Raw genomic sequence first — 15,436 nt, forward strand, 5'->3', positions numbered from 1 at the left:
TTATTTTGAGAAACCTAATCAATAAAATTATTTAATAATTTGATATTAATAGAAAAAAAAATCATCCGGCAAAAGTAAGTTACAAAGACACAATGTGCCAAATAAATTTGAGTACTAAAAATAAGCCACGCCCCCTAAAAAGTTCATAATACAGTAGACTTTCTCAAATTCGAGCACTTATTGGATCGAAATGTCACCCGAATAGAGAAATTTGAGCGATAAACTTTTTAAAATGCAACGATTTTTTTTATTCATCTGCACACTCATTAAGGTGACTTGTATTTATTGTGAGTGTCATGAAAATTTCTTAATACAGTAGACTCTCTCTCAATCGGGAATATGGGGCAAAATGTCATCCGGTTTAGCGATAGAATTGAGCGTCAAAGCCTTTGTAAATTCCACAAAAAGCGCTCAATTATAAAGAATCACGATAAAATAGGAAGAACTACAGCGAATTTCAGCAAATTAGCTTCACAATTAAACGTAAAAATTGTCAACAAAATTTGTCGCCCGATTGAGAAAGAGCCGATTGAGCGAGAGTCTACTGTAATGCAAAATCACATGAAAACTATGGCCTCTACACACTAGTAGAAATTTCTTTAAAAAATGCTTTTTTTAAAGATAATTTCCCCTATCCTTGTAGGCAGAAACGTCAGAATTTTTTTTAAAAAAAAGGCAATTTTTGACGAAAATTTTTCTTCTAGTGTGTAGTCACCGGCAAACCAATGCAAATTTAAGCATATTAATATTTTCTTCATTCGATAACCAAAATCAAATCTGAAAAATGTCAGCAAACTTTTTTTCAAATATAACTGTTGCACAAATTAAAAAAGTATCCCGATCTTAAAAGAGTCGAATTAGCGAGAGTCTCCTATATTTATATTAGGACTTAGAAGACTGAATTTTATGCTAATTTATCTATATACTTTAACAGCGAAAAATCATTAAATCTTGTGACAAATTCGATTAAAGTGAAAAGAATTTAAGGGAAACTGGGGATTCCTAAAGTATCGATGAATGTATTCATCGATTCATCGATACATCGATGAATGTATTCATCGATCATCAGTTGAATATCTAATTTAAAAAATCACAGGGCTTACAAATACCCTATGTTTACTACTACCCCAGTTTCCTCTATTGGGCTCTATTATTCTATAAAGGGATTACGCGCGTCAAAAAGACTGGAAAACACCATATTTTCTCTATTTCATTTTTCAAATAATACATTTTTCTTTTAATTTCTTCAACATATAAAAGCACATTTAATTTTTTTCTTTTAATTTCATTGCAAAATCTTAAAAATCGATGGCAGCCATAATCCCGAAAGCCAAAATCCTGAAAATGCCAAAATCCCGAAAGCCAAAATCCCGAATTTTTAAAATTCTGAAAGGGATGAAATTATATGGAGGAAAATGTTTAAAATAATTTTCCAAGACACAGAAGATTTCCCTTTGCCTCCAGCAAGCGCGAGTGAAATCGCGGGAGTAGCTATGACACTTTTAAGAATTCGGGATTTTGGCTTTCGGGATTTTGGCGTTCGGGATTTTGGCTTTTGGGGATTTTGACCGGGACCCCTTAAAAATACAGCCATTGGTACTTGATTTTGGTGACATTTTTTGAAAAAAAAGTATACTATTCGGTGGATAATATATTTCAAATTATATTTTATCTGACGTCAAAATTCATTTTCAGTTCATTTAGTTCAGTTCATTTTCACTACTGAATGTTCTGAACACACACGCATGCATGACCTCAAAATTATTTTAAATGTAACCGTCGATAACTCATCCGGATTACGCCGATCCGGATTAGAGAGCGGGCACTGTATTTCCTTTTAGTTGATAAGTTAAACTCGCACATGTATGGTAAATTTTTTTTAACTCATCAACTAACAGGAAATATTTAGGTTTTTCTGACATCAGATGAAAATATTCTGTAAAATCTTGTCCACAAAATCAGCAAAAGTCTTACATCTAACCTTAGAAAATCCAACAGAGTCTGATTCGGTGTATTTTTTACCTCTATGAGCGATAGGGAAAAAAATAGCCTAAAAATTTTTAGTAATATTTCTGATAATACCAATGAATGATAATTTTCAATCTAATGAAAAATATTATGTTTGAGTATTGTAGTTTCTTTTTCCAAAACGGTTTTACTTAAAAAAAAATTGGAAGTATAAAAAATAATTAAAATGAATTTTTAATTAAAAATTCGTCATTTTTTAGCTTAATAATTTACAATATAGCAAATAGCTGAAGCCTTGCAAAAATATCCTAGATTCTTTCAACCTTCTACTTTGCAAAAATGTACAAACATAAGGGAAAAATAACTTTAGGTAGTCAGGAAAAATTACTTTCTTTATGGGACACCGATGTTCCAATCGTCCTTAAAGGGTTAAATGCTAATAGGGGGAGGATGGGCTACTTTGAGCTGTGGGGCTAGATTGTTATACGATTTTTCGCCTATTTCTAAATAAAGCTGGTCCTTACAATTATATTATTTTGATCCACAATTATTTTGTGTATCCAAGTTACATCATGTTAAAACCCAGTTTCCTTTAGATATATTCGAAAATATCGTATAACAATGTAGCCCTACAGCTCAAAGTGGCCCCACCTCCCCCTACTACATCAGTTTCTATTAAAGATGTTTACGGCTGTAGCATAATTACACTGCAATTTTTCTATTTTTTTAATGGGAAATTTTTATATATTACATGATATATAGGGGAGACTGGGGCAAATTGGTCAAAACGAAATTTTCAATATTCACTATTATCTAAAATAAAAGAGAATGAGGCTTTAAATTTTTATTATAAATATAGTAAAGTGGGGTAACTGGATCGTTTTCCGAAGAGTTATACTTAAACCCTTGTTTTTGGACTGTTGAAATTCCTTTTTGCTTCTAAATCCATAGAATTATTCACTGTTTCATTCACAATCATAATAAAAATAAAATAAAAAATTATAAAGAAAATTTATAAAATAATGATAATACTAAAATAAGTCAGCATGCACTAACTGGGTCGCCTTTTCGCTAATTCACTTTTAATTAAACCTTTGGATTTGAAATATTTTTTTTCACAAGGAAAAACAATAAATGTTTTCAATCAACCAGCTGTCATTAGCGAAAATATCACTGCTAGAAAATTTTTAGTGAAAAACCCACTATTAACCCATTAACACTTTACACTAATTTATTTAATGGATAAAAATATTATTTTTGCTTTTTCTCAAACATGAATAGTTATATTATGTTACTGTAGTAACTATATTACGGAAATAGAAATAAAAATATTATTTTAAGTGGATTAGTCCAGGGGGTGACATTAGCTCTGAAAAATGCGACCAATTTTAGTGTAATTCTTTCCCTGTTTTCGTACACATTTCATGAGATATCTCCAAAACTACGTAGATTGCCTATTTAGGTTTTTCGGTTGCCTTTTCGTTATTAAATTGGCTTTTATTTTGTATTAGTATTTTTTACTAATTCATTCTACAATGACAGAAAACAGCTAATAAACTCAAAAATATTTTCGGCTCGCTAGAAACATATGGGAAACATAGGAAATGTCATGCCCCTGGGATTAGTCATAAACGATCCAGATAGCGAAGCGCCCGGATTAGCATACTTGACTATAGCCTTCATGAACCTTCTTAAACTTACAAAGATTCAACAGATAAAATAAAAAATAATGAAATTTTGAGCCGTATTTTTGGAATATTTGGCTTCCAGAAAATATCAATACTGATTAGCTCAATTTAAGCACATTTCTCGTTAAGATAGAGCAAATATATAAGATAGATTTAGAGACCAATAGATATGGATAGATATTGGGATAGATATGGATTTAATTCCAAGAGATATCTAAGTGTTTCCAAAAAAAAAAAACTAAAAAATTGATGCCTGCCTAATAACTTTGGATTTAATTCCAAGAGATATCTAAGTGTTTCCAAAAAAATAAGACCAGATATTTTAGATAAATCAGATCATTTAGATAAATTAGATAAAAATTAGACCAAAGTTAGACCAATATATAAGATAGACTCCTCTACAAAGTTGTAGAGGAATAAAATTCATATAAAAATATCTCTAGGGTGGAATCACTACTTCTCGCCAGTGCCCCACTTCTCGCCACGTATATTGAAATCGCTATTTTTCACGATTTATGAAATAAATGAGCCGCAAAGTTACTTGTATATTTATTGCTGCTACGTATAGAGTCGAAAAATACTAATTTTTTGTTTTGAGTTTAAATGTTTGAGCATTTTTTAGAGGAATATTTTAAGCAAGTGCATCGAATCCAATATTTCTTACCAAATACACTAGATCCCGGCATTATGCACATTTTCGGGACCGAAAAAAACGCGCGAAATGGCATTATGCATCGAGAAAATTTGCATACCTACAGGGGCTTTCTTTTGAATAAATTGACCGTTGAACGAATTTCGCGCAGAGTAAAAGTCGGTAAAAGTAGTTCAAACAAAAAGATTCAAATGTTTCAACTAATTCAACAATATAAATGCATTAACAAACAGTACATGGCCAGAGTTCTTCAATAAATGGTTAGAATAATAAAAAAAAATACCTTAAAAAAAAGAAATTAAAATTTTGTTCTGAAAAAGTAGCAAAATGTTTTCAAATTTCCCGCGTCGCAACACAGTATGCATTCAGGCGTATTTCAAAAATGATTTCATAAATTGACTCCCGATGGTAGGCAAATTTGCATAATTGTGTGTGCATAATTCCGTCAGGTGCATAATCTCGAAGGACTTAATGCCGGGACTGAGTGTATAGTAAGTGTCATGAAAATTTTTATCGAACAAAATTTAATTTTTGAAGAAGTAATTTGCCTATTGAACATTTAATTATATTCGGCGAATACTTAAAATTTGTATTTAGTTAGTTAATATTTCACTTTATATAATTCTTATGTAAAAATGAGCCATGGCGGAAAGTGGTAATATTCTAAAATTGATTCACCGCCTGTCGTCATAGCTTTTCAATAGGCGACGCTAACTTCACTTCATAGATTCTTAGTTGTCAAATCTACTTTGTTTACTTTCTGCAATAGCCTAATAATTTGATTTCTCAAATAAAAGTGAAGAAAAATCATTTAATGTGAGTAATAATAAGGTGATCCTGAGGAAAAAAAATACTGAATGTATTCTTTGCATATTATTGCTCAAAATAATCGAGTTTGCACTTTTCCAAGTGGGTGGCGAGAAGTGGTTACAGAACTGGCGAAAAGTGGTAAAAAATGGCGACGGAGTGGTTATTTTTGCATTGTTAATAAAAACAATTTTTTTAGGTACTCCCGCGTTAAATTGTAGGACAATTGTTTTGACGGGTCCCGGTCAAAATCCCGAAAGCCAAAATCCCGAACGCCAAAATTCCGAAAGGGCCAAAATCCCGAATTCTTAAGTGTTATAGCTACTCCCACGATTGTTCCCGCGCTTGCTGGAGGCAAAGGGAAATCTGTGTCTTGGGAAATTATTCTAAACATTTTCCTCCATATAATTTTATTCCTATCAGGATTTTGAACATTCGGGATTTTGGCTGCCACCGGTTTTGACGAATCTAAAGTCAATATATCTAAGTAGCTTTGTGTCAAATTTGAGTTATCTGATAATAAGGGGTCAAAAGTTATAATACAATTAATTTCACTTTTTCCTAAAAGTGGCGATAAGTGGTTACTCCACCCTATTTGATATTTTTAACGTTTGCATGAGTAAAACGTCACAAATTATCCGAAGACTGACAAAATTTGCCCCAGCAATTTTGAGAATCTCCACAAAATCGACTTTTAGAAAATGATTCGAAAATCACATTTCTTTCGAGATAGAGGAAAATAGTCTTCTGCAATGTTGTAGAGCAGTAAATTTCCTATAAAAATATGCTCATTATAGAACGTTTAAGTTTTCTCAAAGCTCGTGAAAGAATTAAATATGCGTTTTGACAAGTTTTGCCCCAGTCTCCCCTAGCTCATACAGGTAACGTGGGTAATAAATATTTATAGGCGGAACCTATTTAATAAATTAAACTGTAATCACATTTAAAAAAGGATGATTTTCGGGTTTGTTATCATTCTAAGAAAAAGACTAATTTTAAAGTTTGCGAACTTCTAGCTCAGCTCTTCCCTTTTTTTTATATATTTTTCGATGTTTTTGTGTAAGTGTTGCTATAAAATGGGATACTAATGGATTTTTTTTTCACTTTCATCTACACTCTCCTTTAGCAATTTTTAAGGTCGATGTTTTGGTATAATGTGAAGGTGGAGTTCCAATTAAAGGCAAGAGACGATACACGTAGAGAATAGTTTTTGGGAAGAAAGGCCGTAGAGGAGAGGTGTGTGCTGTGGAAGAAGTGATTTTTTTTTTTGGGGGAAGAAGGCAAGGAACAAAAGAGGGAGAGAGAGAGAGATAAGTGACAGGAAACTTGCGATAGTGGCAACGGGAAGAGAGTGTTTGGAAGAAGACAGAGACAGTCAGTGGAAAATTGGTGAAGGGGGGCACATAAAGGCACAGAAATGACGTATGATACCCGAGGAAGGACATCGTCGGATCAGCAACAATCGCATCCACCGCAAGTAGATGGTGGCAGTAATAGCAGCAATCAGGGTGGATCGACGACAGGTCAGAGTGGCTCAGAGCAACAGCCACCGGCTACACAGCAACAGACAGTGAGTGCCACAAGCAGTGAGACAGAAACTCTGACGCCTGAGGAATTGATTGCGTCATTTCCACTGGCTAAGCTCAATTCGCTCACTACGAAGATTTCAAGTGCGAGATGGGTGGTGCCAGTGTTGCCGGAGCAGGAATTGGAGTGTCTCCTGAATTCTGCCATTGCACTTACAAGTGCTGGAGTTGATCATGATTGTGAGCCATGCATGAGATTCTATCGCGATGGCCTCACGACATCCTTCATGAAGATCCTCACGGATGAAGCGGTGAATTCGTGGAAGTACAACATCCACTATTGCATTCTCATGTCATGTGGGAAACTCCTGCAGCTCACTGCACTTCATATGAAGCGTGACAATCCGTATTTGTTGGACTTACTGGCTGTGGTATTGGATCCGGACAACAAATTTCACACATTCAATGCATCTCGACAGCCGGAGATTTATTTGCCCGGTACCAATGGGGTTGGTCTACAGTCTCCCATTTGGGGCAATATGGAGGACATTTATGCTGTGTCTCCGGCAGAACCGAGGCATCCAAAGGGGTGGCTCGTTGATTTACTCAATAGGTGAGTCAAATGATAAAAATGTAGTAGAATTTTTCAAAATTATCCCAGTAGGCAAACGACATATTACATTATTGGTTACTTAGAGATTACATGAAATCCTTAGAAAAAGGAGGGTAAACTTCGAATGTCCTTAGCTCTTGAATAATGCAGTTTTTTTTTCTTTAAAACAAAAATTTCTATTAATAGAGTAAAATAGAACAGGATTAATATGAAAAGAATTATTAAAATACATTTAAAAATTATAGAGAATAAAAAAAAATAACAATATTCAACGCTGACGACATTCGAAGGTTGACCACCTTCCCCTGCCTGTTTTTAAGACGATTAGATCATTCATTTTTTATTATCAATTCGTCTATTCTCTGCACAGAAAAAAAATATTTTGTAAAAATGTTCGTAGGGGAAGGTTTTGAACCTTCGTACTAAAAAAGGAATCCAAGATTTAAGATTTTTTACTGAATGCCACACAAACCGAATCAATTATATCACAATGTCAAAAAAATCTCTCACTTACTGGGTTCATAATTCTGCCTCACAAAATTCCTGGAAGTCCTTGGATTTTCCTCTACAGGAAAATGAAAATGTAGTAGCATTTTTTACGAATGTATCCGGTACCGGAATGCTTCGTACCATTTCTTCCAACCCCTGTAGGCCTCATTTTCCCCGGAAACGTTACACCGGAAACAAAAATTTGGGCATCACTTATTAGATGGAACTTTTATCAACTTCTTTTCACTGTTTGTAGAAGGTATCACGCATTAAAAGATCAATTTTAAGCTATTTCTCTAACACATGTTTTTTGACACTCGGAAAACCATTTTTTCCCTGCATTTTGACAGTCAGTTCAGAGCTCGGTTAGGTGTGATTCTTTTATAATCACACCTATTGTAATCCTCGGATTTTCTCTGACACCTCCAAACAGTCTTACAGAACATTTTTCGGACACAACTAATTTCAAAAATGACCAGCCATCAATTTAAAATGAAATGTGGAAAGTTCCACTTTAAAACAAGGAAAATTTTATGAAAAATACTAGAAATACATCGAAGTGGCAACAAAAGAATCACATCTACCTTAAACAGTCTAGTTTCATTACTGCACAAATCAGAAAGAAGCAATCACACCTATTGTAATCCTCGTAATTTCTCTAATACTTCGAATCTGTCTTTCAGAACATTTCTTGAATATCAGTGATTCTTAGAATTACCAGTGATTAATTTGAAGTTAAATGAGGAAAACTCCGCTTGAAAACAAAGCAAATTGTATGAAAAATGCTTAAAACGCACCGTATGAAAGAATCACACCTACCATAAGCAGATTTAGGCTTAATGTTCGATTTGACAGAAGCGAAACAAAAACATCTGATGAAGTCTCACTTTGCTGTGGAAGTGCGTGTTTTTCTTCGAGATTTTCTTGAAAAATGTTGTAATCGTTGTAATATCACAATTTTCTTGTCAACTTTGTAGAAGCAATAAAACCCGCCATAAGCAACAAAGGCTCTGCTTTGGCAAAATTCCCACTCTTTTCGAGACAATAGTCTCCTTCCCAGGACCAGAACCTCTGAGGGTGGTGAAGAAGACTGTCAAGCGAGTATCTTATAGGACTATTAGTAACGAATAGGCATGCAAGTAGAGAAAGGGAGAATTCTCTCTCTTCTTGGCGGACCGTCGTGCAGTGCAGTCGTGTTAGGATTAGCTCCTCGCGTACAGTCTGGGGCCCACCCCAGTTAATTGTTCACAAGCCGGTCCATTCCCCATTTAAATAAAGTATTAATCCGCATTGCCCCCACAACTTGTTCAGTGGAATCTCTGGATGGGTCAAAATATCCAGAGCGTCGTGTACAGTGTGTCCCAAAACAGTCTGGAATTTACAGAGTTGGTAGTCAATGATTTTGACTGATATTTTTACGAACCTGCACTGAAGGCAATTTTTGTGAACTTTTCTTCGCCCACAATTCCACCCCTTTCTAGCGAAAGATTTTCACGGTAAATATTAACCCTGATAAACCTTCTATAACTTGGAATGTTGTTTTTCTTCGAAAAGACTCTTGAAGCGTGAAAAAATGTATAAAATAATACACATCAGAATTGCGATTTTAGGCCCATTTTTTATTTTTGCTTCTAGAACCCAGGAAAAAAGGCCTAGGCTCCCAAGGTTGTCCGGAAATGTGAGATGTGGGATTAGCTATAAGAATATATGACCATGGATGATATTTATTTAGTAACTTGAAAAAAAATCAACATTTACGAACCTGCAACGTTACGAAGGTACGAAACCTTCCCCTATATATTGTGAAACATAGAAAATTTAGTCTTTACGAAGCTTCCAATGGCATCAAGCATGGGCACTTTCCCCTACCATGGCTACTTACACATTGATTCTTTCTGGACCATGATATATCCAGCCAGTCAATTTAACGATTTCTTGATCAAAAATAGCTTAGGAATTATCGAGCTTCTATTTTTTTCTTTTTTTTTTTGGATTTTTGAATTTGAATTTATTTCATCTCATTCTTGACCCTTTCCCACATACACCCATGCGTACACCACTCTAGAACTAAACGGTGGAAATGTCTTTTCACTGGTTATATGTTTCGGTTTTACAATATATTTTACATTTCATTGTGGCTAGGCCAATCAAAAAGAGAGCAAGATTGCCAAGCTAATTTAATCAGCTGTATGGCAATTTAATTTTAACCTAAGTTCATAACTTCTCATATCACACTACAAAGCGAATACCTGGAGATTTTCTAAAAATATACTTGATTCCTACAACATTTTTCTTTGTGATTACGTATACACACATTATTTTAGATAATTAGAAAAAAAAAATCTCTATTGATCATCGGTAACCCGATCATCCTTAAAAAGTTAAATCCAATGTAATACTTTCTCACCTGTATCTGATTTTTCTTGGTCTATTAGGCATTACATAAAGAGGTCATAATTCCTGGGAATATGGTTAAAAATTAAACAGAGAGAATCACAAACAAAGACTACCTCCCGCACATCACGTAAATCGGAAGAATAGAACAAAAATTATAAGTTTATTGCCTAAATTTCTGAAAATTGTTAAATTATTAGAAAACTGTCACTATTCTTTTTCTATGCCCGATTCAAATAATTTTGCCCGAATGGAACGAATCTCAGGAAATAACGTAAAGTCTTGACCTCTGATGAATGCTAGGAGGCTGAGCCGAAAGCTCTGGAAAAAGTTGATGCATTTTCCCTGAGTGATTTACTTGACTGAGGATTTCCGGATCCCCGCATCGATAGAATCACAAACAGTGTTTTTCGATTCACTTCCATTTAAAATATAAGTATGGCCAAAAGTGGCAACTTCTATGAAGCATTTTACCACTTATAGCCACAAATTCATGACAAAAGAACTAAAGGAAATATTTAGAAAAAAATCTTCAAAAAAGGATAAATCAGGCTGAATGAAAGATTGTCCGCTTTTCCAATACTGTATGCAACACACAAAGGTGTTATTTTAAGAATGACAGAAACCCTGTTAAATCCTGGTAAATCTCATATTATATTCGTCACAAATTGGAAATGATGAACATTTCGTTGAAATCTTGATGAGGATTCTTCAACGCATCGCAAAAAGGAGCATTTTTGCAAGATGGAAAACTTTTTCTTGCAACCGAAACTTATCGATGATTTAGAAATCATTGCCGAATATTAAATTGGTTTTTTTGTTAACTTCAATTTCTTCTATTTATCTAATTTCGTTTACAGATTTGGCCAATTGGGTGGTTTTGACAACTTACTAGAGAGATTTAACACAGGCATTGCATTGCTTAAGAAGCCAGTCTCATCAGAGGATATGCAATCATCATCGGCAGGTACTACGTCATCACTGAGCCTGAGTGATGATTCGACAAAAATGAAGACGTCCACTGTGTCATCAAGTGGAACAAATAGTACAAGCACTAGTCTTGTTCTTGAGGATAACAATAAAATTACCCTGCCGCTAATACATGCCCTTGTCCGACCATTTGGACAATGCTACGAACTCCTGACTATTCCCACAATTGAGAAGTACTTCATGCCAATTTGGGGTGTTGTACTTGAACTATTGGATGGATTGACGGATGAGGAATTGAAGAAGGAGGCAAAACCAGAGGGTCGTAGCGATTCGATCAATGGAATTGTCCGGGCAGCACGATGCCTAGCCAGTCGTTTGCCCAATCAAGAGAATTTGATTAAGGAACTCGAGATGTTTCGTCTAAAAATGATTCTCAGGCTGCTCCAAGTGTCGAGTTTCAATGGCAAAATGAATGCCTTGAATGAGATCAATAAAGTACTCAGTACAGTGGCGTACTATCCGCACAGAAACCAGGGACCGCATCTACAACAAGATGACGAAATGGATTGGTTGACAGCGGAAAAAATGGCTGTGAGTAATTTTTCGATAATATCAATATCTTATCATTACAATTTATTTTTAGTGCTTTCACAGAAAATACATTTAAATGCATTGATTGGAAAATTAGTAATTGTTACACAAAAAAAATCCCAGAATTATCCTCAAGTAAAGATACAAATGGGATTTTATCTTTCTGAAAACAAATGTATTTTCATTTGTTTAAATATTTGCGATATTGAATACACATTCCAAATCAAGTGAAATTAAATTCTCAATAAAGGGGCCTCTACACATTTTGAGAAAATTTTGTTTAAATAGAATATTTTGAAATTAATCGTTTGCACATCTGCAAGTATATCACGTCAAAATGATCCATTTTAACGAAATTTTGATTCACTTTATTTTCTAACAGAAAATGTATGCAGTTAGCATATTCTTCTGGGAAAATATTATTCTTTTTGTCGAAGTTGTATTTTTTCTTTTCTTAAAATGAGAAATGTACTTTCCTGTCATTCTTCAAAATCTATTTTTTTTTTCAAAAAATCAGTCTTCTCATTTAATAAGGCAGAAAAGGCGAACTGGAGACAAGATAGGCTGAGTAAATGTCATTTATAATTTAGATTTTTAACACTTTATGCCAATCGGTGATATTTTCTGAACAAATTTCTAAAAAGAAAACTTTGGAAAATCCATTATGTTTCAGAACACCTGAGAAAAAACCGGGGGTGCGATTAACTTTTTTTTCCTCATAACTAACACTTTTTAGGTTTAAAGTTCTTTTCTCCAGAAATCCTTTTATTAAAAATGGCCACTTGGGGTAAAAAGTAACAAAATGTATAGAGCAAAAAGTAACAAAAAAGCGAAGCAATTTCTGACGTCTCATGGCGAAAAGAAACGTCAATGTCATGTCTCGCCGCTTGTTACATTAGTCAAACGATTTGCAGTCTTTTATGTGTTTTTTTTTTCTAAAATATCTTGAAAAGCACTTTTCTCGTTTTCTCACTTTTCTCGCATAGAAAACGGTGTTTTACAAAGGTGTAGATGAATAAATTTTCTATGAAAATATGTCCTCTAGGTATTTTTTCACATTTACGGAAGCCTGTAATGAAGCAAATCAAAATATGATAATGCTCCAGCATTTTTGAAAATAGTCACAAAATTACCTTTTAGAAATTGGCTCGATAAACGTATTTCCTTACAAAATAGAGGAAAATTACTTCCACAAAATAGTAGAGCGGTAAATTTCCTATAAACCTGCGCTAATTAGAAATTTTTGAAGCGCTAACGAAATGAAAAGCTAACGAAAATTCTCTTGAAACGTTAAAAAAATCAAAACAAAACTCAGTTCCTATTGTGATTAACTTCATGTCGAAAACTTGGGTTTAAATCCAGGAGGGAAATTCCGTTACACTCTGGCAATGCCATATGACAAATTGGGTTCGAATCTTAGAAGAGCTTTTTCGAAAATGCGATTCTGTAGCCGTGATATTGCCATTTCAGCTCACGTAGCATTGTCAGAAGTCATATAGGGTAAGGGCTCATAATTTTGGACAGTCTGCTTATAAGCATCGAAGTTCCAAGTTTGAAGTGCGATATTTTCAATACTAATTGACATTTCTTGTTACTCTCTTTTCAGAAGGGTTGTTTAGAAATTTAGCAAGCTATTTATCGTCTTATTTTTATTAAAATTAGTTTTAATACGTTTAAAAATGAATTGATATGTAGAGGTGACTTTGGCTCTTATTTTGGACAACTTGTTTATTAATTTGTCCAACTTGGCTGTAAATTTGGACAGCTAATCCGCCTCAATAAGATGCCCATTATTCTTCATTTGATGAACCAATCTTACCAAGTCCTCTTCCTGTTCATGTAAGGGAAACGTAGAATGTCACAGAAGCCCGGAAACTTTCCATATCATTCATTAAAGTGAGTTGACTTCGGTACTCCAAGTACGTGCGGATTCGCTCATTCCCTGACCTTTCCGGGAGCCTTTCAGGGCATTTCTCGCTACATCTCTTTCGTAGAGATGATGCTCCTTTGTTTCTCCAGGCATTTGTCCAACCTAGTCATCACAAAAGCTAAAACTTCACGAAATTTCGTGAGAAAAACACCTGTCCAAAATAAGAGCCATCACCTCACTGGTAAATGTCTTAAAACATTTCCCATTTTTCACACGAAAAATCTAATTCACAAGGCAAATCTCACTTCAGATCAAATGTACAAATCACCACTAACGTGAATGAACAAAATTTTCAATGAGTATTCAATAATATCACTCAAAAAAACCGAAGAAACATTGTTAGTACTTCACTACAGCTAAATAAGAACTGAAGTAAACACGAAGTTCTATCATATTTCTCGTAAGCAATTGCTCACACTGAATTTTCAACAAAGCAATTTCAACTTAAATCATATTCAAAATTTAACGTATTTAGTGTTAAAATCTTCCAAAAGAACAAATATTTAGATAGAATTCATTATTCATCAAATATTGGAATAAAAATCCATCATTTTATTCAATTTATTTTTAGTGTCCAATGTTATCCTCAAAGTGTCCAAAATAAGAAACTGGACAAAAGTATGAGCTTTTCCCCTATTTGAGATTTCTGGCAATTCAAATGACAATGAATTTTGTTAAATAAATTAACCAAGACGTACTTTATTTTCATAACATCATCAAGTAAAGGAATTTCATTAAAAAAATCAATGAATTGCATTTTCGAACTCATATGATATGACAAAAAAAAGCTCGTTTGATATTGTCATTTTTCACGAAAATTACAGAATTCCCCTACAGGACACGCTTTAGTCTTAGGTCACACATTCCCCCCCCCCCCCCCCCCCCCCCAAATAGGTCAGATTCATTAAAGGACTATGAGAAAAATATGAAGTGTTCGAAGGTAGAGACTGTGTGCGAAGCTTGAAAGCCTTCGCATATGTTTCTGTCTAGGGTTTAATTGCTAATTCCTATGAACTTTTTTAAGACAAGATTATTTCTTTTGTTGACCTTTTAAACTATTTATAATAGAAATTTATCAGCAATAAGCCCAGATAAGCCTATGATGGCTGAGATTCTTTACAAGCAACCTTGGATTGTTTGGTGAAGAATCGTGTCAAGCCAATTTTATCCATTTCTGCTACCAAGAACAATAATTGAGAATTCATGGACTTATCACTGTACATTTTACACCTTTAACTCTTTCCGGACCGCAGCATATGCTGCAAGTCAATTTCACAATTTTTAATCAAAAATATCTAAGCTCCGGAATTAATTGAGGTTCTATAAAAAATATCTTACATTTGGACATCTTTATAGTTTGTAATCATTCACAAGAATCGGATTTATATCAGTTCTGAATAATTAAAAAACATTGTTTTTCATAGAATATTCATATGCTTCTTTGGGTACTACAGTCCCAAAAGAGACGAAAGAGTTAAGGAATGAGGGATCTAAATTGAATTTTATTTTCTGTCCATTTGTTGCAGAAATGGATCAAAGATACAGATGTTTTGGGCATTGTGCTGAAAGATTCACTTCATCAGCCACAATATGTGGAGAAATTGGAGAAGATTCTTCGGTTTCTCATTAAGGAGAAGTCCCTGACATTGGAAGATCTCAATGCCATGTGGCGTGCACAGGCGGGAAAACATGAGGCTATTGTGAAAAATCTCCATGATTTATTGGCAAAATTGGCATGGGATTTCAATGCTGAACAATTGGACTATCTCTTTGATTGTTTTCAGGTAAGAGTAATTTAGAGTTTGCATGTTGGTTTTATGTTTTTTTTTTTAAATTAATTGAAATATT

At 34.1% G+C, this 15,436-nt stretch overlaps 1 protein-coding gene across 5 annotated transcripts in view; it reads left to right on the forward strand.

The window, feature by feature from the left end:
- The window catches only part of LOC129800587 (probable ubiquitin carboxyl-terminal hydrolase FAF), a 44,156-nt gene that overhangs the window by 1,320 nt on the left and 27,400 nt on the right, over nt 1-15,436 (forward strand). For all 5 annotated transcript variants that reach the window (XM_055845086.1, XM_055845101.1, XM_055845112.1 and 2 more), the window contains exons 2-4: nt 6,242-7,254; nt 10,998-11,658; nt 15,115-15,372. In XM_055845086.1, the coding sequence (XP_055701061.1) occupies nt 6,533-7,254; nt 10,998-11,658; nt 15,115-15,372 (1,641 nt within the window). In that variant the 5' untranslated portion in view covers nt 6,242-6,532. The remainder of the gene's footprint in view (nt 1-6,241; nt 7,255-10,997; nt 11,659-15,114; nt 15,373-15,436) is intronic.

This window comes from Phlebotomus papatasi, chromosome 1 (assembly GCF_024763615.1).
Source record: "Phlebotomus papatasi isolate M1 chromosome 1, Ppap_2.1, whole genome shotgun sequence".
Lineage (NCBI taxonomy): Eukaryota > Metazoa > Arthropoda > Insecta > Diptera > Psychodidae > Phlebotomus > Phlebotomus papatasi.